Genomic DNA, 22,610 nt, shown 5'->3' with positions numbered 1-22,610 from the left:
TAGTGTGTAATCTCATTGTATTAAAATCTCGGTGATTATTGCAGCTTGATATAAAACGACCTTCAGCTTGTCGATGTCGTCGTGTCTGGGCGAGGTACAATTATTATACTAACTGCAAATCAATGTTCGAAATGTGCGAAATCTTGAAGTCATTTGTTACTAAGGAACGAAGGCAAAGGTCTTTGAAGTCTTTATATTGTTACGCATCGGTTGAGGATTGTTTAAGATTACGGCCAGACAGCGACAATTTACAGCGCTGCAGTGGCGGCCGGTGAGGTAGTGCCATGGAGCCATGGCATTACCTTATTTTTATACAGAAACATATTTTTTTTTATCTTTAAACCGTTTTAATGCCCGTTCATTTTTTTGTGCGTATTTCTTTCCTCTTTATAAATTATATAAAATCTCACAACGGTGTAGTGTAATACAACCCTCGCCACTCACAGCGGACGGGATGATCGTGCCAAAATCTTAGATGGCTCGCCTGAAAAGAGAAAGATTTTACGGGCATTCTATGTAAGTGACAGAGATAGAGCTATATTGCACTTCTAATACACGTTTAAATGAGACTATTCGTGCCTGGCTCGACAGGGAAGATCTAATATTTTTTACTATGACCGTAGTGAATAGTGGATCGTAGATCCAAAAAGATTCTCGTACATGGTAGTACGTTTTTGTATTTATAATTATTACATTTTTAATTATAGATTATATTTTTAAATAATTTAAAATTTTTTAATTTTTAATAAAACCCCAGTTAAATTCAGTTTATCGTGATAGTCTAATTAAACACAATGAACAAGAAGTGGATAAGAATCGATATGTTTTGAATCAAATTAAAAATTATATCTATATGGTTTTGTCGAGCTTTCGAGTTAGTTTTGAGAAATCACGACGAAAAGGAAAATTCAGAAAACAGAGGCATCTTTATGGAACTGTTCAATGTTAGCCGAATTAGACAACGACTTAAGGCGCGTTTTCACGGTACACTTTGGATGATCATCCCGGATGAATCATCCAAAGTGATTGCGACGATGAAAGTAATTATCTTTTACATGGATCACCAAGACTGAATTAGTCTGTTCACTTACAAATGGCGCCGACTGAAGTTGTACGTGCTGGAATTGGCATAATAAGTGAATGTCTTTTAAATGAACTTGTATGTACTTGAAAAACAGAAGATAAGAAAAAAACTACGTTGGTGGGTAAGGCTGTGGATAAATCGACGCTACAAAATGGGGGCGTCAACGTGTTTGTTAAAGGAATGGTCTACAGAGGATCAAGACATGTTAAACAACCATCTAAAAACATACAAACACAACAACTACCACTTAAAATGCGACAATAAACATCCACGTGGACCTGTTGCAGCCGTTCACTAGTCACTGCCGATGAATCACAGCAATAAAAGCATGTTTACATGGTTCACTTTGGACGATTCATCCGCGATGCATCCTCTAAAGTGAATAAAAGTAGAACTCGATTCAACTTCTTTCAATATTCATTTTGGATGATCATTTTCCTTGATTAATCGTTTACACGATTCATTTATTTTTCACTTTGGATGATTCATCCGGGATGATCATCCAAAATGTATCGTGAAAACGCGCCTTTAGGTTCATATTCATAGTTCCAAATCTTTTAAAAGTATGTACCTACCTCAAAACAACACAAAATGAACTCCTTCAGTCGTCTTAGATGTTTATCACGAGGAAATAAAGGCCCGTTTTCACGGTACACTTTGGATGATCATCCCGGATGAATCATCCAAAATGATTACGACGATGAAAGTAATTATCGTTTACATGGATCACCAAGACTGAACTAGTCTGCTCACTTACAAATGTCGCTGACTGAAGTTGTACGTGCTGGAATTGGCATAATAGTGAATATATTTTAAATGAACTTAGACATGTACTTGAAAAACAGAAGATTAGAAAAAAATGACGTTGGTGGGTAAGGCCGTGGATAATTCGACGCTACAAAATGGGGGCATCAAGGTGTTTGTTAAAGGAAGGGTCTACAAAAGATCAAGCCATATTAAAAAACCATCTAAGAACAAAACACAACATACAAACACAACAACTACGCACTTTAAATGCGACAATAAACAACCACGTAGACATGTTGCCGCCGTTCACTAGTCACTGCCGATGAATCACATCAACAAATGCATGTTTACATAGTCCACTTTGGATGATTCATCCGCGATGCGTCCCCTAAAGTGGACGAAAGTAGAACTCTGTTCAACTTCGTTCAATATTCATTTTGGATGATCATTTTTGATGAATTATAGTTTACACGATTCATTTATTTTTCACTTTGGATGATTCATCCGGGATGATCATCCAAAGTGTACCGTGAAAACGTGCCTTAAGGAAAGAAATTGAAAATTATCTTTGTGTTGCAGTGATTGCCGATGAAACGACAGACGTCGCTGGTGAATTTCAGTTAGTTATAGTTTTCCGATATTTGTGTAAAGGGCGATAAATTGAGAGATTTTGGAGATTTTACTTGTTGGACGAACATGATGTCAAATCAATCACTGAATGCGTTTTAAATGTTTAAATTTCTTGACATCCCAGAAATGGTATATACCTACATAATGTAAAAGTATCCGTACCTATTACACCTTTTTGGCAACAGCTGCTCGAATTCTGGCACTACCTACTTAAAGTGATACGAGCCGTCACTGCAGCGCTGTAAGAGCAGTAAAATCAAGCGCGAAAAATGGGTCCCAGGATGAGTGTAGTAGATGACCAGACTGAGCTGTAAAATATCGCGCAGCAAAGGGCCCATTTTTTGCGCTTCATTTTACTGCTCTTGCAGAGCTGTAAATTGTCATTGTCTGTCCGTAGCCTTACGAGGCTGAGGACAGTTTGTTCATCCGAAAGGGATTTGTTCGGTGAAATAAGTCTTAAAATTAATAATGAAATGCTATCATAAATTCACAGAAGACAAAATATTAATAAACCAACAAATTTGAAAGCCAATATTGATAGGCCCAGATCCCGCGTACCAAAAAAAAGTTTATTAATAGCAAGCTGAAAATTTGTTAATAGCTTAATGGTGTCTAGTCGGACCAACTTTGATGTACGGGAACACTGGAACAGGAGAAGTTTTAATTGTGAAACAAGTTAAAAATTTGGAACATCATAATACGAAAACGACCCATGTATTTTGTCGGACAGAACTTACAATTGATTTGTTACCCTTTCATTAAACTCTCATGCAAAAATCAGCTATTTACCACCAATATAATTCCTGTCACTTGACATGTTCTACGTGTCGGACTTATTAAAATGCCCAACATATCTGTCGGACAAACATTTTTTTCATATAAGTATTATATAAGATTTGCTATTGAATAAACTTAAAAACAACCTGCTAGTTTTCACAATCATAAACTTGTCAGGATGACACGTTCCACAATTACAACTTCCACTGTACCAGGGTTCCCATACATCAGTTTGTCCGATTAGACACCGTTAAGCTATTAACAAATTTTCAGCTTGCTACATATTAATAAACTTTTTTTTGGTACGCGAGATGCAGGCCTATGATTGTGGAAGTGTATTTATTAAATAAACAGTTTCATAAGAAAAATCAAATACAAAGCATGTAAACGCATCATGATTAGTGTGACCAACTAGCCCGAAAAATCCGGGACATGGCCCGAATTACGAAGTAGTGTCCCGGCGTCCCGGACAAGGCTTCCGGGCCATCCGAATTTTCAACGTTTTGGTAAAATAATTTTATTTTGAAATTTTTAGTACATTATTTATTCTTCTAAGAACTAGAGGTTTTCTTCTCATTGTTAAACAAATTAATAATGAGAATGGGGAAAGAAAGAGAAGTGATGTTTACATTTAAAAAGAGATAGTTAGAATCTCAGACACATAATGAGAAACGGAAATAAATACAGATTACTGAAAATAATCCTTCAAAGCAAAGTATTCGGAAAGTGAGGTATAGCGAGAAGAAGAATATCATGGTTAAAGAACTAGAAGAAATGGTTCTCCACCACAACAACTAATCTATTTAAAGCATCTGTTAATAAAATAATTATAGGCAGAATGATCGCCAATATTTGATACGGATAGGCACCAAAAGAAGAAGAAGCCACAATTGTATGACAATTACATTTTTATATTAACCTAAGGTTATAATATCTATTTACATGAAAATTCAAACATCAGTTGATTTTTTCTTTTTTGAGAACGATTTCCGGATTTAAAAAAAAACTAAGATAAATGTAATTATTATAGCCAATTGTGGCTTAATCCTATCAAAAATATCATTGACAACCTAAAAATGTTAAATAATCAATAAAATGATGATATTGAAGTTCTGACAAAAAAAAATGGCCTGATTTTTATTGAAAAGTCCCGGATTTCTGGTATTTTTTCAGCCTTGTCCCGAATTGGACTGAATTGGAGTTAGTCACACTAATCATGATACGACGATTTTGTGTCTAAATATTTTGTATTAAAAAGGAAATAATCGAAAAATAATGAATGAATCAGATGCAAAGAACATCGACAATATTTAATAAAGGATAACATAGGCAAAACCTGTTAATATTTGGTACATTAGTGTAATGTAAGAAGATAATGCAAAACAATCTACGAAACTGCTACTAAAAGTCAATTGAACAAACTGAACATCATCCAATCTACCGCATTACGCATGGTTTTCGGAGCTTTCAGAACCACGCCATTTAGTACCCTTGCAAGTCCTAGCATAGCAGGAAAACCACCCTTAATTCTAGGCGAAAGGCCACACACGCGATAATTTACGGCGTCGCGTCGTAAGAGCAGTAAACCTGACGAGGCGTTGTCTAACCAATCAATTGTAGATAAAATAGGAGTTAGTCAACCAATGCCTCGTCAGGTTTACTGCTATTACGGTGCCGTAAATTATCGCGTGTGTGACCTTTCGCTTAGACGGCGATATTGTTCAATGTGTTGTGCTACTCTCTCAGAACAAGTGAACGCTTCACAATAAGCTTAATAAGGAAAAACGACAGATCTGCACTCAAATTACCCCTTTATTAGTGTTTATAGGTTTTTTCAAGATTTGTAGAAAATATACAAAATGAGTAATCTTATCCAAAACTAATAGAAACCACAACTGTGACTCTTTATACTTATACTGAACTTTTATGCAATTCTATAGCAATATTTCCTGTGAAACCACAACTGTGACTCTTTATACTTATACTGAACATTTATGCAATTCTATAGCAATATTTCCTGTATATCAATACAGTAGAACCCCACATATCCGAACTAATTGGGGGGACAGCATGTTCGGATTCCAAAAAGTTCGGATTATCCGAAAGTTAGCCTAACTAATAATTCAAAGTAAATTTAATGAAAAATTCGTCTTGGTAAAAGGTCTATTAATTTAAAAAGCCCCTAGCAGGGCTACAAATATAATTTTTTTAAAATTAATATACCTTTTACCAAGACAATTTTTTGATTAAATTTACTTGTAATTAATGGTACACAGCCAGCTACAGGAATTTCTTCCTTGCGGATAAATAATTCAAAGCTTTCGTTGTCGTTGATTTTAAGTCGCAAAACGTTCTCGCAAGAGTTTGGACAATATTTTTGGACTTAAGTTGACTGCAAGAGAACCGAAGTAAGTTTATACTTAACCTTTATAAGCACTACGTATAGAGTACGTATTGATTTTAAAAAAATGTTAAATGTCAAAGTCCTATTGTTCAATATTATGGTTTTACTCTGTATAATAAACATGTTTTAAGTTTTTGTCGTGAATTTTTAAATTTTTTCACTTTCTGTTGATTCGAATGAGCGGGGTTCGGATTTGCGAGGTTCTACTGTATATGCGTATATCGCGCAAATTATTTTTATCACACTTAACTACTTAACTTTGGTGTTGTGAAACAGTATTTTTGATATATTGTAAATATTATTCACCCTGCCTTGGTTTTTAACCTTACAATAAAATAAAATATTAAGATATTTTTAAAACGATAAATATATCAACAATTGTTCATAAATAATATTGACCCTGTGTTGTGTAGTTTAAAAATATTTCTTGAATATGTACTAAATGTTCGACTTGTTCATGTATATGTAGATTTATCACTAGTGGAGCCACGAATAACTACATAGGTATTCATGGTATTACTCTTTCGTTTTCTCTGCCAGTTTCTAAACGTTCATGCTTCCATTCCATACAAGAGAACAGGGCAACCGTAACAATTTAGCATCTTGTATCTCAGGTTGAAATCCAACTTGCTACGGGTGAGAAATATACAAAGTTTTAAAAAAGCATATCTGACTTGTTAGTTCTCCTCTGGTCTTTATTTTCAGTCTCAGAGTCCTAACTCTCGTTTAGCAAACAACTCAAGTATTTAAACTGCCTGACTTCTTTTATGACAACTTTTTAATGACAACTCCAGAACAAAATGGATCTATTTGGCTGAACCACAATTTTATTTTCACATACAAACCATTATATACTTCTTTGGATTGACGTCACTAAAACCGTGGCTGGTGGTTAATGACGGGATTTTGTTCCTTTAAATCCATTATAACGATATATCGAGGAGTTCGAGCGAAAACCCGATAAATACCAAAATTATAAAATCGGGTATTTTTAGTTCTGCTGTATTAAAAACACGTCTCCTACCACTAATAAATGTTATTATTTGATATTAACATTTTTAAGCACAATAACTAATAAAAACCGAACACGGTAAAAACCGTTAACTCCTATTTTTAAATAACAGCAAACCGATATATAACTTTACTAATAAAAATACTTTGTTGTAAACGTATTTACAATTAGTCCAGAAAGCCACTGCGCATCCGCTAGGAAAAATATTCCGATTCGGATTTTTTGCACAATCTTACTCAAAAAGGACCCCTTTTAACAAATTTGCATGTTGCCAGGACCAAAAATTGGGTCAAAAATTTTTTAAACGTTTTTTTTTTCGTTTTTTTTGCATAGAACAAAGTTTTTTGGAATTTTTTTAGGTTTTTTGGATCGTTCTAAACAGAAAAGGTGTTTGGTGACTTTTCTCTAAAGTTGATAGTTTTTGACATATAAGCGATTAAAAATTGAAAAATTGCTAAATCGGCCATTTTTATCCTTTAAAAACTATGTGAAAAACTTAAAATTTGAATGTTGTCAAGGTAAGTAGATATTCTTTAAACATCGATTGATGAAATCCCGAAGAGTTTTTTACAATACAGTATTCAAAACTCCTTTGTTTTTTAATTTCTAATCACGCGTGCGCGACACTATTTTTCACCATTGCATGTGTATACAGTATGGTGCAAATGAAAGGAATAAATTCGTTATTTCGTAAACCGGCGACTTTAAGGAAAAAACCCGAAACAGGTCGATTTTTATTTTTAAGTTATGATATTGTGGCATATATGGTATACGAGGTAATCGATGATTTTTTTTAAATGAGAATAGGGGTCGTGTGGTAGCTCATTTGAAAGGTTCTTCAATTCTCTATTCAGTAATGTAAACATTTACATAATTATTTATACAGGATGTCCAAAAAATTTTTAATAAATTAAATTATTTGACAAAAAAAGAAGTGGAAGGACACCCTGTATAAATAATTATATAAATGTTTATATTACTGAATAGATAATTGAAGATCCTTTCAAATGAGCTAGCACACAACCCCTATTCTCATTTAAAAAGATCATCGATTACGTCATCACGCCCAGATGGATGACGTCACTAGTATACCATATATGCCACAATATCATAACTTAAAAATAAAAATCGACCTGTTTCGGGATTTTTCCTTAAAGTCTCCGGTTTACGAAATAACGAATTTATTCCTTTCATTTGCACCATACTTACTGTCTGTGGAAAATAGTGTCTCGCACGTTTGATTAGCAATTAAAAAACAAAGGAGTTTTGAATATTGTATTGCAAAAAACTCTTCGGGATTTCATCAATTGATGTTTAAAGAATATTTACCTACCTTGGCAACATTCAAATTTTCAGTTTTTCACATAGTTTTTGAGGGTTAAAAATGGCCAATTTCGAAATTTTTTCAATTTTTAATCGCTTATATGTCAAAAACTATCAACTTTAGAGAAATGTCACTAAAGACCTTTTCTGTTTGGAATGATCCAGAAAAGCCAAAAACACTTTGTTCCATGCAAAAAAAAATAATTTTAGGAAAAAAACAAAAAAAACGTTTAAAAAATTTTTGACCCACTTTTGGTCCTGGCAACATGCAAATTTGTTAAAAGAGGTCCTTTTTGAGTAAGATTGTGCAAAAAATCCGAATCGGAATATTTTTCCTAGCGGATGCGCAGTGGCTTTCTGGACTAAATAAGTATAAGATTCCGGTAGAATAATTTATTTTCTTTTTCCTTATAAAGTTACTAATTTTATTAGAAATATTTAAAAAAAACTGATAATCAAGTTTATCGGAGATGAAGATTACCAATTTGTTAATTTTGACAAAATATATTCATGCGAAAATCCAATAAAGAATTTTAGCCTATGATAGTTTATTAAATTTCAGCACACTTTTTCATGCGAAAACCCAATAAAAGATGGCGTAAATTGGAAATTGAATACGAAAAAAAGACGGTTAGAATGGGCCCCATATTTATAACGAAAAACAAAGTAAGAGCTTCTAAGGTACCACAGCAAATTAATTTTAGTAAATTTAAATTTAAATGTACTGAAAAGTTGTCTGTAGTAATAGTAACCGAGTCTAGAAAAATTTTATTTTGTACAATATAACTGTCAAACTAATTAGGACTAGACTTGTCCCTAAAACTTCCCAAAGAAATGAGTGACTTCCCAATGAAATGAGGACCATGAGTGAATTCCAATGTGCCAAAAGTACAATTATTACCAAGCTGTTCATTGCATTGTTGGCTTTCTGGTGACAAAATCATAATATATGCGTAACTGTTTGTTTCGACTGCGTAACTTCACCAGAAACGAAGTTAGAAAAACGCTGTGTATATTCTCAGATGATATAATGAATTCTGTAGCTAACAGTGATTCTACTGGATGATATTCTAAAGAAGTCAATCGCGGAAAACGGTAACCAGTTAATAAAAATATCAGAAGATATTGGTTTGAATTAAAAAAACTCATACTCTACGCACGTCCTAAAAGGCAAAAACAAATTTCATCCCAAAAAGCAACCATAGACTTACCAACTCAGGCAATTTACCAAAGTTATATAAAAGTACCCTTCCAATAAGTGAACCAAAGAAAACGGATTTGATGAAGATGTGCCAAGAAAATAATTTTCCAGGAGAGGTGCTTGCTTGGATAACAAATTTAAAATCCGGTAATAATATCGTAGATCGAATTCTAAACGTAATGATGGAAGAAGAATCAGAAGAAGAAGACATTTTAACTTTTAATTTTCTAAAAAGAATGTAGATTATTTTTTTGTTGGAATAATATACAGTTTAATTTTATTTTATAATTAAAAAAATTAAAAATAAAAACCAATAAAATCAAATGTTATACCCATTCAACAAGGTAAAACCCGATAAATATCACGTTTTATTTTTTTAAATACGTTTTTATAAATTAAACTTAACATAAATTATTCTAACTAAATATTAAATTCTGTACCATTTGGCTATAACAAATGTTTGATAAAACTTGCTATGACGATTTTAAATCTTCAAACTTGCAAAAATCTTTAATCGCGATTATATCTAAACAATGGTTTTGTTAGTTATCGGGTTTTCTCTCGAACCCCTCGATATAATGATAATAAAAAAAGGTAATTAAACATAAATACAAGATATTAATAAAAAACCTGATTTTTGTCGAATTTAGAGATTGTATCAGCTTTTAAAAGATGAAATTGAATACAATATTGTTGCTCAAGAATCGAATGATCAAAATCTGGCAACTATACCAATAGGCAATCATCTAATTTAGATAACTCATTAATTGCTACTGAACTGAAGTATCTATCTGATCGAGGACAAGTGAGTATCCCTCACGCCTTGCACACCATAATAATATGTAATCCTAAATAAATATGGACAAACTTATTAATACTAATGTGTTTTCCTTATACGATTTAGAAAAGCTGTTGTAGAATCATCAAAATTTATGAATATTAAAGCTTTTACGTATACATAATATACCTTGAATAATAACTAGGTTATAGATTTACAAAGTGATAAATAAAGTAAGTATACATAATATTTATATAATGAATCCTACGTTTTTACATACGATAACATTTTGGTTAACCAACAATATGTTAAGAAATGTGTTTCTTCATTACGCACATGAGATACGTAGATCTTGTTGTTTCAAGAGGAAAAATTTGTTACGATTCTGCATTTCACATAATAATATCATCTTATGAATGAATTCAAAAGAAAACTATTTTAAAAGTGTGTAATAGCTATTTGTATAACAAGGGAGGAAAGTGCTACTTTTCCTCCCGAGAATGAAGTTTACTGCCCGACGCGTAGCGGAGGGCAGTAATCATTCAAGGGAGGAAAAGGCACTTTACTCCCATGTTATACATATGGTTTTTCCACCTTTCTCAAATAACAAGTCATTTTTTCATGTTTACTTAATTTATTTATATAACTAACCAACAAAATTTATTAGAACTAAAACTAACAAGTACGTACAATATAACTGTCAACTGTCAAATATAAGTCAAATTAATAATGTAAACATTGTTAAATCAAAATAACAATTTACTGTTTTTTACCATTCTGCAAAATACAGAGTGTTTTATAAATAAACGTTAAAATGTATAGAAACTTACGTAATAGAAAATAGATATTGTACAGGGCGTCAATAAGTTACATTTCATGAATGAAATACCATGACGTCACTTTTACTTTTCCTCCCTAGGGAGGAAAAATATTTTCCTCCTAGGGAGGAAAAGTACAACTTTGCTCCCTACAATCAGGTCCGGAAAAGTATACTTTCGTTAGAGGTAGGTGGAAAAATATTTAATTCTTAGCTGAGCGCTTTCGGCTTATAGATCATAGAACCATCGTCAGAGCTATAGTCAAAATTTAAGAAGTATCACTATGACTAAAGAGGGATCCCATTGCTGAAAACAACATTTTTTTTAGGTAAAAGAGTCCACCTCCATTTTTACCGTACGTACATCTGTCATTTGTCAACCCTCTCCCTTCCACTTCCCCCACCCCTTATTTTTAAATAGGGAATAGGGGTTGTGTGCTAGCTCATTTGAAAGGTAATTTAATTCTCTATTCAGTAATATAAACATTAACATAATTATTTGTAGAATTAAATTTTTTAGAATTTTTTTAATTAAATTGATTGACACAAAAAGAAGAATGTATGTAATTTATTTAATTCAAAATACATTCTACTGCTGTCACAAAACAGAAAAAAATGTTTTTTAATAAATAAACAGTGCTTTTTGCTTAATTTTAATGTTCAAGCTGCCACCCATCTGCCTCTTATGATAGGTTGAATATTGAATTTAAGCAACAAACAATGTTTATTTATCAAATAAACATTTTTTTCTGTTTTATGTCAGCAGTAGAATGTATTTTGAGTTAAATAAATTACATACATTCTTCTTTTTGTGTAAATTAATTTAATTCAAAATAATTTTTCTTGGACACCCTGTATAAATATGTCAATGTTAATATTACTGAATAGAGAACTGAATAACCTTTCAAATGAGCTAGCACACGGCCCCTATTCCCTATTAAAAATAAGGGGTGGGGATGTGGAAGGGAGGGGGTTGACAAATCACAAATGTATGTATGGTTCAAGTGGAAATCGGTGGGACTGTGCATTTTATCAATGAAACAAGATATGTCTGACACTCTAGAAGCCGCTAACGATAAAATGTTTTAACATCGCATTAATCATTGTAAATTACTCGGCGGATATTAGTACTGTGAAAATAATAAAACGAGAACAGGACGATAATGATTATAAAGAATAAATTTTAAAGTTTTTTCTACTTTAATGACAAAAAAAGCAAGCTCATTAGCAGAAACCAATTCAAAATTATTTTGCACATCATATGTGAAACATTATTTGGTTGACTCATTTTTGTTGGTACAAAAATATATTAATTTGTCTGGACTAAATTACAGTTCTGTTTACCTTGTTACTATAGTCGGTTCGCTAAACTCAGACGCAACTGGCTAGATATTTTAGTCGATATTTTTTTTTGTTTTTTGCGAATTTTGCAAAAATTGGCAAAATTACTAACTATTTAGTGATTATTAACTATTTAGTAATTATTTTTTGCCAATTTTACTAAAATTGGCAAAATTACCGACTAAAATATCTAGAAAGTTGCGTCTGAGTTTAGCGAACAGACTATATCAACATTCACACAGTGTTGCCAAACTGAATGTTGTTATTTTGGGTGTAAATTTTTTCCACGGATCTCCGAGGGTACAATACCGTAAAAATGTGTCCCCCTTCACCTTCAAGGTCGATCAAAAATCGACCTGTTTCATTATTTCCTTAAAATCTAATAAATACTGCCAAATATCGAGGTGGACTCTTTTCTTTGGCCCACTCTGTATAATAATAGCACCTGTCCAATGGAAGTAAAATATTCTTAATGATATATAGGATATAGGTAACAAATGAAGTCTTTAAAAACGACGTATTTTGTATTTAATCCGTGAAGTTAATATATCATTGTTGTCTTTATCAATTTGTGACTTATGTTCATCATTAAAATTAAAATATACACAGATCTCTTCCTCTACACCAAATGTTCTACAAGCACAATGTGTTTATACCAAATTGCAAAAATTATAATACGGTACAATACGTGCACTATTATAATAGTGTACGTGTACGTGTACAGTATATAGTTATTTACGAATGATCCAGTAGGCGCTACAAAGAACTCCACGAGGGCGTACTTCAAGGTGGTACGATGGTGCCTCGGTACTATATCATTTATGTAAATTCGATCGATTATATCAGTAGTTAGACTGTTATTTATTGCATTTAGATGAATGGGTCCAATTTTAAATGGGTTGTTTTGTCTATTTGGTGCCATTCTGTATATGGAAGTCACTATGCAAATTTTAATAACGACATTTTAAGTATCTAATTAATATTTCCGGATTTCGAATGTTTATGTTCTGGAAGCATTGGAAACTATTTAACTATTTATCATGTGTATAAGGGGGGACAATGAAATTTTGTTTAATTTTTATAATTGAGATTATATTTTCCATTATTAGCAAAATATGTTCATTTCTCTCTATAGGAGTAGGTATGTACGAAACTCTATGAACATAGACTTTAGCCAGTAGCGTAACAAACTCCGTCGGGGCCCTCCTGCAGAATTGGAAATGGGGCCTCCTTTAAAAAATTACTAAATGCGAGTTGTGTAACAAATTCTTATATGTGTTATAGCCCAGTAAATAAATGTGAAATTCGACGATACCGTGTAATTTTCAGTGTCACCACCAAAGTGGTCAAGTCAACACTTTTCGAGTTATTTGCTAGTGAATATGTTCGTATTTCAACAAAAAAAAAAACACGTTTTTGGACGGTTTTTCGTAAATAACTCAAAAAGTAAGTATTTGGCCAAAAAAAATATTCTTAGCAAAAATGTAGCTTATAGAAAATGAAATAAATGAAGTCTATCGACCCAGTAAAAGCAAAGTTATAGCTCATGAAAAATTGTTCTTATTCGTCAAATTCTAAATCAAATATTTAAACGTAAATAACCCAAAAATGAAACACTTTTCGGGGAAAACTCATTAAAACTTTTTTAAAGGGTTTAAAAAAGCTTTATTTTCATTTTTTATAAAATTTTCTACCAGCTAAACTAGTTATGCTCAAAATAAAGTTAACCCCTTTTTTGGTAAAAAAATCCTAAAAATCTTCTGTTTAGCTTTACAAATCACTTAACTTTTTTTATGACCTGTAGGTTTCACCGGTTCAAAGTGCTTATTTTTGAAAGAGTTCGCGTTGAAAGTGCTTGAAGGAGCACTAATTACGAGTTTATAAAAATTTTGAATAGCCATATCTTAACCAATTTTTGTCTTAAGATTTCTAAATATTATCATGCACGTATAGTTTCCGGCACGTAGCGTTTAGTTTCCGATAAATATTGATTTTAATGGTTTTGAATGTGAACAATTCAGACTTTCCGGAACGTATCGTATCTTTGTAAAATCAGGTTTTTCGGAGAATACGCTACATGCCGGAAACGATTCGAGCATGATAATCTGCCGCGACCTTTACAGAAAAACAAAATAAAACATATAAAACACATTTATAAAAGCAAAACCTACATTTCTTTACTCTTTGAGATTTTTGTATCACTAATACTTTTAAGTTTTTTTAAAAAAAGAGCATTTTTCCAAGATTAAAAAATTACTATAAAACCAATTTTTTACAAAAATAAGAACTTTGAACCGGTCAAACTTACAGATCATTTTATAAACAATACTTATAAAGTAAATGGTAAAGCGCTAACGATTAATTTTATTTGGGGTGCTAAATAGGGGAAGATTTTTACCATTTTTTTATGCGATGAACTACTATCAGCGAATATATCTACAATTTTATTAAAACATACCTATGCGTAAAATAATATAAGAATAACACATTTTTACATTATATTAGGCGACAAGGTGGGCTCCTGATATATTGGGGCCCTCACAAGCTTCATGCTGCAGGGGCCTCTGAACTCTACAATAAACATGAATAATACGAGAGCATGATCGAACATACATAAAAAACTTCTCCAACTCAACTAAATCTAGTCGTCATATTGTCGTCCCAAGATATTCGCCATTGTTACAGCCTTTGTAACATATCGACAAAACATATTTCTTAATATGTACTGATCTGTACGTATTTCTTTGCAATGTTTACTTATCGACAAAAAATTCAAGTTTTGTTAAAGGCCCAAAACGTAAATTTTATTACCTCATAAATCAGCAAAATTTGCCATATAAGAAAAGGATTGTTTACAATAATATCTATTGACACTTTCACACCTCCACATAAATATTTTATTATTATTTACACAATATTTGAATCTTTAAACCCTAGGCGTCAGATAATTTAGGTCAAGTTGGCCCTTTTATATCTATTATAAAAAAAGATGATTATCGGTACAAAGCAAACAATTTGAATCGATACTTTATAGTTATGAAATAAGTAAATTGAGCAATGCACCTGTATTTTTTATCGTTCTATTTTTACTAAAAGGTTTTAATAGTCGATAATAAAAAATATGTTATTGCTCTGAATTTTCAAACTAGAACGCAACAAAAAAATCGTTAAAATCTTTCATCGATTATAATTATTATAAAAGGCTGGTTTTCTCCTACATAAAAACACACTGTCTAGCTAGTATGTTTAGTCAGGACAATTAGACAAGATTAATTAATCAAAGTCTTTCGTAATCCATCACTCAGAAGTTTGTTTCTTGTGTTATGTTGAGGACAAGGGCAAATACAACAGTCTTATTTCATTATTATAACACAGTTACTACTTTTCTCGATAGGAACTGTAGATGCACACCACTATAAACTTCTTCTTAACAGCACATTTTCAGGAAATACGTATTAAGGGATATTTTCGGCATTTTTATATTTTAGCTAAAATTGTTGTATTTATGTTGCATATGCATATCTAACTGATTTATTTTCTTGTTACAGACCAATGACAGCACAGTGGAATCAACGCGCAGCAGTTCCGCGTCGATGCGGAACAGGTCGCGAGTGGGAGAAGAACCGACCATCGGCAAATACAAGCTACTCAAAACCATCGGAAAAGGAAACTTTGCCAAAGTCAAACTGGCCAAACACGTTCCCACGGGCAAGGAGGTGGCCATTAAGATCATCGACAAAACTCAGTTGACACCTGGTTCACTCCAAAAACTATTTAGAGAAGTAAGTGACATATTATTTATGTACCTACCATAAAAAGATGACAGATAACTTAAAATCTTACTAAAAAGTTCAAACTAATTTTTAAAAAATAAAGATATTAGATTCGAATATTTGTCAAGAATGTGAGGTTAAAAGTGACTTAAACCACATATTTTTTGAATGCAAAAAGCATAAACACCCAACCAATCACCTAATTAAAAAAATTATAGACCAGAACATCCCACTCCCTGTAAATATTCTCTTTATTCTGTCACTGAATAAAAAGAAAATATTTGACTGTTTGGTATCTTTCTTGTCGGATAGTAAAATATTATTGTAATTAGTTATATTTGTAAAATATGTTTAAAAAATAAATATTAAAAAAATATATAAAAAAAATAAAAAATGAAACAAAAAAAATGATTAAATTAAAAAAATCTACTATCTAAAATAATCTAATAACTAAAAAATACAACAAAAAATTATAAAAAAAAATTAAAGTAAAAAAATCACTAAGAGGATTGAAACCTCCGAGGTGTTGAACCGGCTTGACATCTTATCGTAGTGACAAAAAAAACAAAAAAAAAATACAAAAAATAATGCAATTATTTTAAATATTAACATGAAGATTTTTATTTGTAAAATGTATACACTGTGTTCTTGATAAACATTAAGTATAATTTATTGATCAGTGCCGGTTTATGCACTGGGCGCTTGGGGCGGCCGCCCAGGGGCCCGGGCCCCGGAAGGGCCCGTAGGGACCCGTTCCTTTTATTAATAAAAAAGTAAATAGAGGAAAATACGACGAAATACCTGCGATTTCGAAATAGTCTGATTTTAATACTGATGACTTTATAATAACTGTGATACATTTTAAAACAAAAAGTGATTCCTTAGAAATTTGTAAAAAAATGATGGTAAAGATGGAGACAAAGCTTATTATACATAGAAGATTAAATGAAAGCAACGTTTATAGAGGAAACCCCAATGGAGGCAAAGAAAAGAGAGATTGGCTAATATACGACGCAAATGTTAAATCTGTTTATTGGTACCCGTGCAAATTATTTTCAATTGAAAAAAATAGTTAACTGATTTTGGATGGACCCACTGGAAACATTTGAATAGTTTGCTCTACGAAGAAGTGATGAATCTCACGAAAAAAGTAAATTTCATCGGAACTCTATGGTTACATTAATAACAAGATCATCATTAATTGCAGTTATAGACGCTGGCTTGAACTAACAAGTAGAACGCGAAGCTGAATTCGATAAATGTCATAGGAAGAGTTGTCACTACTAGATTACTTGCTTCTCAAGGACTAGCTTTCCGTCCATCCAATGAGGATTTAATGAGTCGTCCTTTAAGAAAATTACTTAAGTTGTCTTAAAGGCAGGCCGCAAATCAAAGAAACATGAAACGTCAATTACGTTTCATGGAAATAAACCACTGCTAAACAAATATATGTCCGGCCATTTATGAAACTCTCCGAAAATAAAAAGGTGTCATGAGCATGAATCACACTCGTTTCATTGGTGGGCGGACTTTGAGATTTGTTTAGCAGTGTTTTCTTTTCATAAAACATGTTTTTCGTTTCATGTTTCATGTTTTTCGTTTCATGTTTCTTTGGTGTGCGGCTTGGCTTATAATAGCTTAAATTTGACAACTTCTTAGCTCAGCATTTACAACGGAATGCGAATAAATGAAAAGGTTCAGTTAGCTATCTGTCACACCAAATTTGCAATGAATTCTTGAAAGTAATAAAACAAAATTTGTAGAAACTTTTAACGCTGTGAGTGCTTTACTTAAAAACTAGGGATCCATCAAACCTATTTTTCCGGTTAAGCAATAATAGAGACAAAAAATCAGCAGTTAAAATGAAGCCGAGACATGCTGAATAAAATGGATACCTGAGACATCTCTATCGACATTGATTTGGACCAAAAATTTGGAACGAGTTAATGCAACAAGCAAAACGTGAACGTGAAGAAACTGTGGACTTAAACGTGTCAATTGGAGTAGAATTAATGTCATCTACTTTGAGATTTGTTGGAGACGTAAGAAATATGTTAAGCGAAATTGAACTAGAACCAAAAGTATTTTTTTGTGACGACGAGGATATCTCAAACGTATTCTATACAACTGACCTTCAAAGAACAAAGAAGAGAAAAACATTTTTCGATGAAGCAGGTGAAAGAAAAATTTTTAAAGGAACCAAAGAGAAGTTGCATAATGAAATTACTCATTCTATAACGTTATGCCAAAGTTGAATAAATACTTGAAAAATTAGATGCCATCCATCAAGTAAAGGCAACATTTCCCAATATTATACCTTTACTGTAAGTTTATTTGATGATACCAATTTCTAATGCATTAGGCGAGCGGTCTTTTTTGGCTTTAAAAAGAATAAAAATATATTTAACGCCAAATTTGGGTCAAGAAAATCTAGACGCATAAAAATATTGTATTATAGAAAATGAAGACCTGAAGCAAATGAATTTAATAGTATTATATGACAGATTGCTAATGCGTAGTCAAGAAAAAAGAGTGAACTAATTTTTGTCTTATGTATTTTCAGAATAGGTATATTTTTTGTTTGTCATGTGTTGTTTTGTGGAACTTTGTTTTTTTTATATTTTTAAATGTATTTTTTAGAATATTTTTTACGTTTGCTACTCTTCTGGTTTGTTTTAAAAAAATATTGTATGTATAGATTTTACAATAAACATTTATAGTTAATACATGTGTTTTCTTGTTAAAAAAACTGACAACGACTAGCAATTAAGAGGGCCCCTAAATATCCAGTGCCCAGGGCCCGAAGTTATGTTAAAACGGCACTGTTATTGATAGTATTTATTAACATAGTATGTACATTAGCTGTAGGTAAAATAAGAAGTAACAAATTGTAATAATATTATAATAACCATGTTTCACTAACTGGCAATATCTTTAATATGTACATTTATTTTGATTGAGACTGGCTGAATTACTATAGTCCAAGCAAAAAAAAACTTTTAATTGACTAAAAAGAATACATAACAGAAAAAACAGATTTATATATTTTTTTATTACATCTGCTTTACAATTTAAAATCTGCTTTATCGAAGCTTTAAGTAAATAGCTTGAGTGTTAAATACATTAGGGAGAAGCTGCCCCATGGCAACCCTCCTGATATATTTTTTTTACATTAGATCATATTATATTAATTTAATTTATTAAATCTGTTGGCCATAATTCCTTTAATCGTCTTGCAAATCCGGGAGGAGCGTTTAGCATTATTGCTTCATTATTTGGATGACTTCTTAGTCCATCAAGGTAGTTCTTTGTGATGCTTCGAATTTCTTCCTCTACCAAATGTACAGAGTCCTCGTGTAGGGTTTTATTGCTTACATACCAGAGCGTTTTAAATGTCATTCTCAATATTTTTTATTAGACTCTTTGTATTATCTTGATTTTAATAACCCCAGAGTTGGACACTATAGGTCCAAATTGGTTTTATCATAGATTTATACAGGATACATTTATACAGGAGAAATTATCAAAGCAACAAAACAAATTAACAAATAACGGTAAAGCTGTAACGGGAAGATAATATCCAAATTGAAACAATAACGATATTATTAGACGGACACATCGAAGTGATGAAGATGTTATGTTTACCAAAATATACGAAATAGGCATAATACCAAATGATTGGCTGACATGGGTGTTTATACAACTACCAATGAGGGGAAACTCAGAAAAATGTGAAGACCATAGGATTATTAGCTTGATGAATCATATGCTGAAGTTTTCCCTATGAATAATACCCAATAGAGCAGTGGTGCTCAGACTTACTCAGTGGTACTGCGTGGGATCTACCACATAAACTTCAAGCTTCCAACGATCGACTGATAGTTAAAAATTTTTTTGCAAATGAAACACTTCATTGTACATTTCTATTTGATAAAAAGTTGTAACTACAGAGAGTCGTAATTAAAATCATGTTTTTCATCTTAATTTTATTTGGATGTTGATGCATGGCACTGCGTATCATCCATAAGTTTTTCATATTATGATGGTACCTACGTAATTACTGAGGACCAAAAATGCAAGCATCAATTAGCCGATTACGATACTTTGATTTTACTACCTTAATTTGGGGAAATGCAGACTGACACAAGTATGTTGATCCAAAAATGCTGTGAACTGCGAGCTACTTGCCTCAAAGACGGATATTTGTCTGGCGATATAAAAGGCAAAAAAATTTCGTATTGGTCGCTGTGGATTAAAGATATATCCGACATTATTTTCAGTACCTCATTTTGGACGGAAATTAGCTGATTGAATCTAATTGAAAGTAATGGAGATTTCAGTGGCAATTTTTTTCATCATTTGACAAGAAAATTTATTAGACATAAATATTACAATATCTGTGATTTTTAAAATCAGCGAAGCGTCTATCAAACTCACTACGAACTGCTTGCAGCTCAGTCTCCTAATAATAAACATAATTCAGATGAGGGTTACCCTTTTTTTCAACGATGGAAAGTTGTTTAAATCCTTTCTGTTCAATTGATTAATCAATAATTTCAATTTGTCGATAAAAGAATGTACATAGGTACTGTGTTCATCACATCGATAATAATTGTTTTATTTTTATCCTGTAGTTCCAAATTTAAGAGGTTCGAATGATTTGCTAAATCTGATACGAAAGCCAGATCACTGAGTCATTTTTTGGTTTTGAAGTAGATGAGCGTCGTTCCCTCGCTCTTCTAGAAAACAAATTATTTTGAAAAGTAACTCCTAGAGCCTATCTAAAAATTTTCCACGGCTCAACCACCTCACATATGTATGCAAAAGTAAATCAGTGTGTTCCGCAGAGTCGCTAGCTTTCAATTGCGCTTTAAAAAGACGTCGTTGCAAGCTTCGCGCCCTGATTGAATTCACAATTTTTGTTGTCATCTTCATGACGTCTTTCATATTTAAAATTTTGGAACACAAAACTTGCTGGTGAATGACGCAATGAAATGAAAAAACGATGGACAGTCATCGTTAGCTCGCCACAGTGCAACACATCCATTGTTAACGCCAGTCATGGATGATGCACCATCTGTTGTAATACACACTAGTTTGTAAATCGTTAGCTCCTATTGTTTTACAAAATTAAAAAACAAAACATTGTATAATATATCTTCTCCGCAATTTTTTTTTCTTTCAGAGCATAGGCGTAACCAGGATGATCCTAAGGGGGGGGGGGTTACAACTACTGGAAAGGGAGGGGTTACAACTACTGGAAGGTCTCTGAGGGGTATGGTGTTAAGCGTATAGAGCTCAAAGTCCATCCCAATGGGGGGTTATAACCCCCCAAACCCACCCTGGTTATGCCTATGTTTCAGAGGCGTTGTTAACAATTCTTCTTTAGCCAACATATTATAAAATACCATCCGAATAAAAATACTCAACTGGGCGGTATCATTAATATCGGTTGAGTCGTCAAATTGCAAAGAAAAGTATATTATACACTTCATAGTATCACTTTTAACTACTTTGCTTTCCAAATCTTTCCCATGATTTAGATACGTCTATAGAGCGTTTCACGTTAAGTAATGAACATTGCGGAGATAGCCGCATAATAGTAACCGTTGGACGTTACAACAGGACTTCTTTGATAGCAGACATAATATCTTTTCCATTTGTATTTTTCCGTGAATGGCAATCGACTTCAAAAACTTTGGCGATCGACCGGTCGATTGTGATCGACTCTTTGAGCACCACTGCAATAGAGTATACAATAAACTAGAAGAACACACTGGTCAAACTCAATTTGGTTTTAAGAATGGCTTCGGAACAAGAGAAGCTTTTTTTCAATACGTGTGCTAGTTGGAAGATGTAGATACGTCGATTCTGATGTGTACTTGTGTATAGACTTTCAGAAGGCTTTTGACTTGGTAAAACATGATAAAACTAACAGATATTTTAAGGTCATGTAATATCGACGATAAAGACTTAATTTCAAACCTCTACCAAGAGCAAAAGGCTAAAATAAGATTAAAAAGCGAAAAATCTGGAAAAATCAATATCGAGAAGGAAGTAAGACAGGGATGTGTCCTGTCACCTTTGCTGTTCAACGTTTAGTCTGAAAAGATATTTAAGAAAGCTTTGGAAGGCACCTCGGATGGTATAATTATCAACAGGCAATGTATAAATAATCTGCGATACGCTGATGACACGGTCATTCCGGCAGATAATGCTGAAGTATTGCAACGTCTAATGGACCGAGTAACGACAGCCTGTAGAGAATTTGGAATGAAATTGAACACAAAGAAGACAAAAACGATGGTCATCAGCAAGCACCAAAACAGAAGGAACAGATCTGGAAAGAGTAACAAGAATAACGTACTTTGGAAGTAATCTTGATGAAACTTGGAACCACTCACTAGAGATAAGAACACGTCTGGAAAAGGCACGTACTCTTTTTCTCATGATCATCTTTCAGTGCGTCACAGTTTTTCGATTTCTTTCTAACGCATTAAATTGTATGTGACAGAAAAAAGGCACGTCGGTGATTACATTTCGTCGGTGACATTTATAACATTTATTCTAGTTATTCTAGTTGTCGATAGATGGCGCCATAATAAAAAAAATATTTTTTTTTAATTAGATAATAATATTACAAATATAATCTGTATAATTTATAAGACTATACAAATCAAAGAAAATACCATTTTATAAATGCAAGAAACACATTTGATTTGT

The 22,610-nt window shown here is 32.5% G+C and overlaps 1 protein-coding gene across 19 annotated transcripts in view; it reads left to right on the top strand.

Annotated features, from left to right (window-relative positions):
- LOC126892901 (MAP/microtubule affinity-regulating kinase 3-like) overlaps positions 1 to 22,610 on the top strand; it is a 592,659-nt gene that overhangs the window by 378,635 nt on the left and 191,414 nt on the right. For all 19 annotated transcript variants that reach the window (XM_050662736.1, XM_050662738.1, XM_050662745.1 and 16 more), the window contains one exon: positions 15,663 to 15,896. In XM_050662736.1, coding sequence (XP_050518693.1) covers positions 15,663 to 15,896 — 234 coding nt within the window. The remainder of the gene's footprint in view (positions 1 to 15,662; positions 15,897 to 22,610) is intronic.

Source organism: Diabrotica virgifera, chromosome 9 (assembly GCF_917563875.1).
Source record: "Diabrotica virgifera virgifera chromosome 9, PGI_DIABVI_V3a".
NCBI classification, from domain to species: Eukaryota; Metazoa; Arthropoda; class Insecta; order Coleoptera; family Chrysomelidae; genus Diabrotica; species Diabrotica virgifera.
Note: the sequence above shows the minus strand (reverse complement) of the source record. Positions and strands in the feature narration are given on the sequence as shown.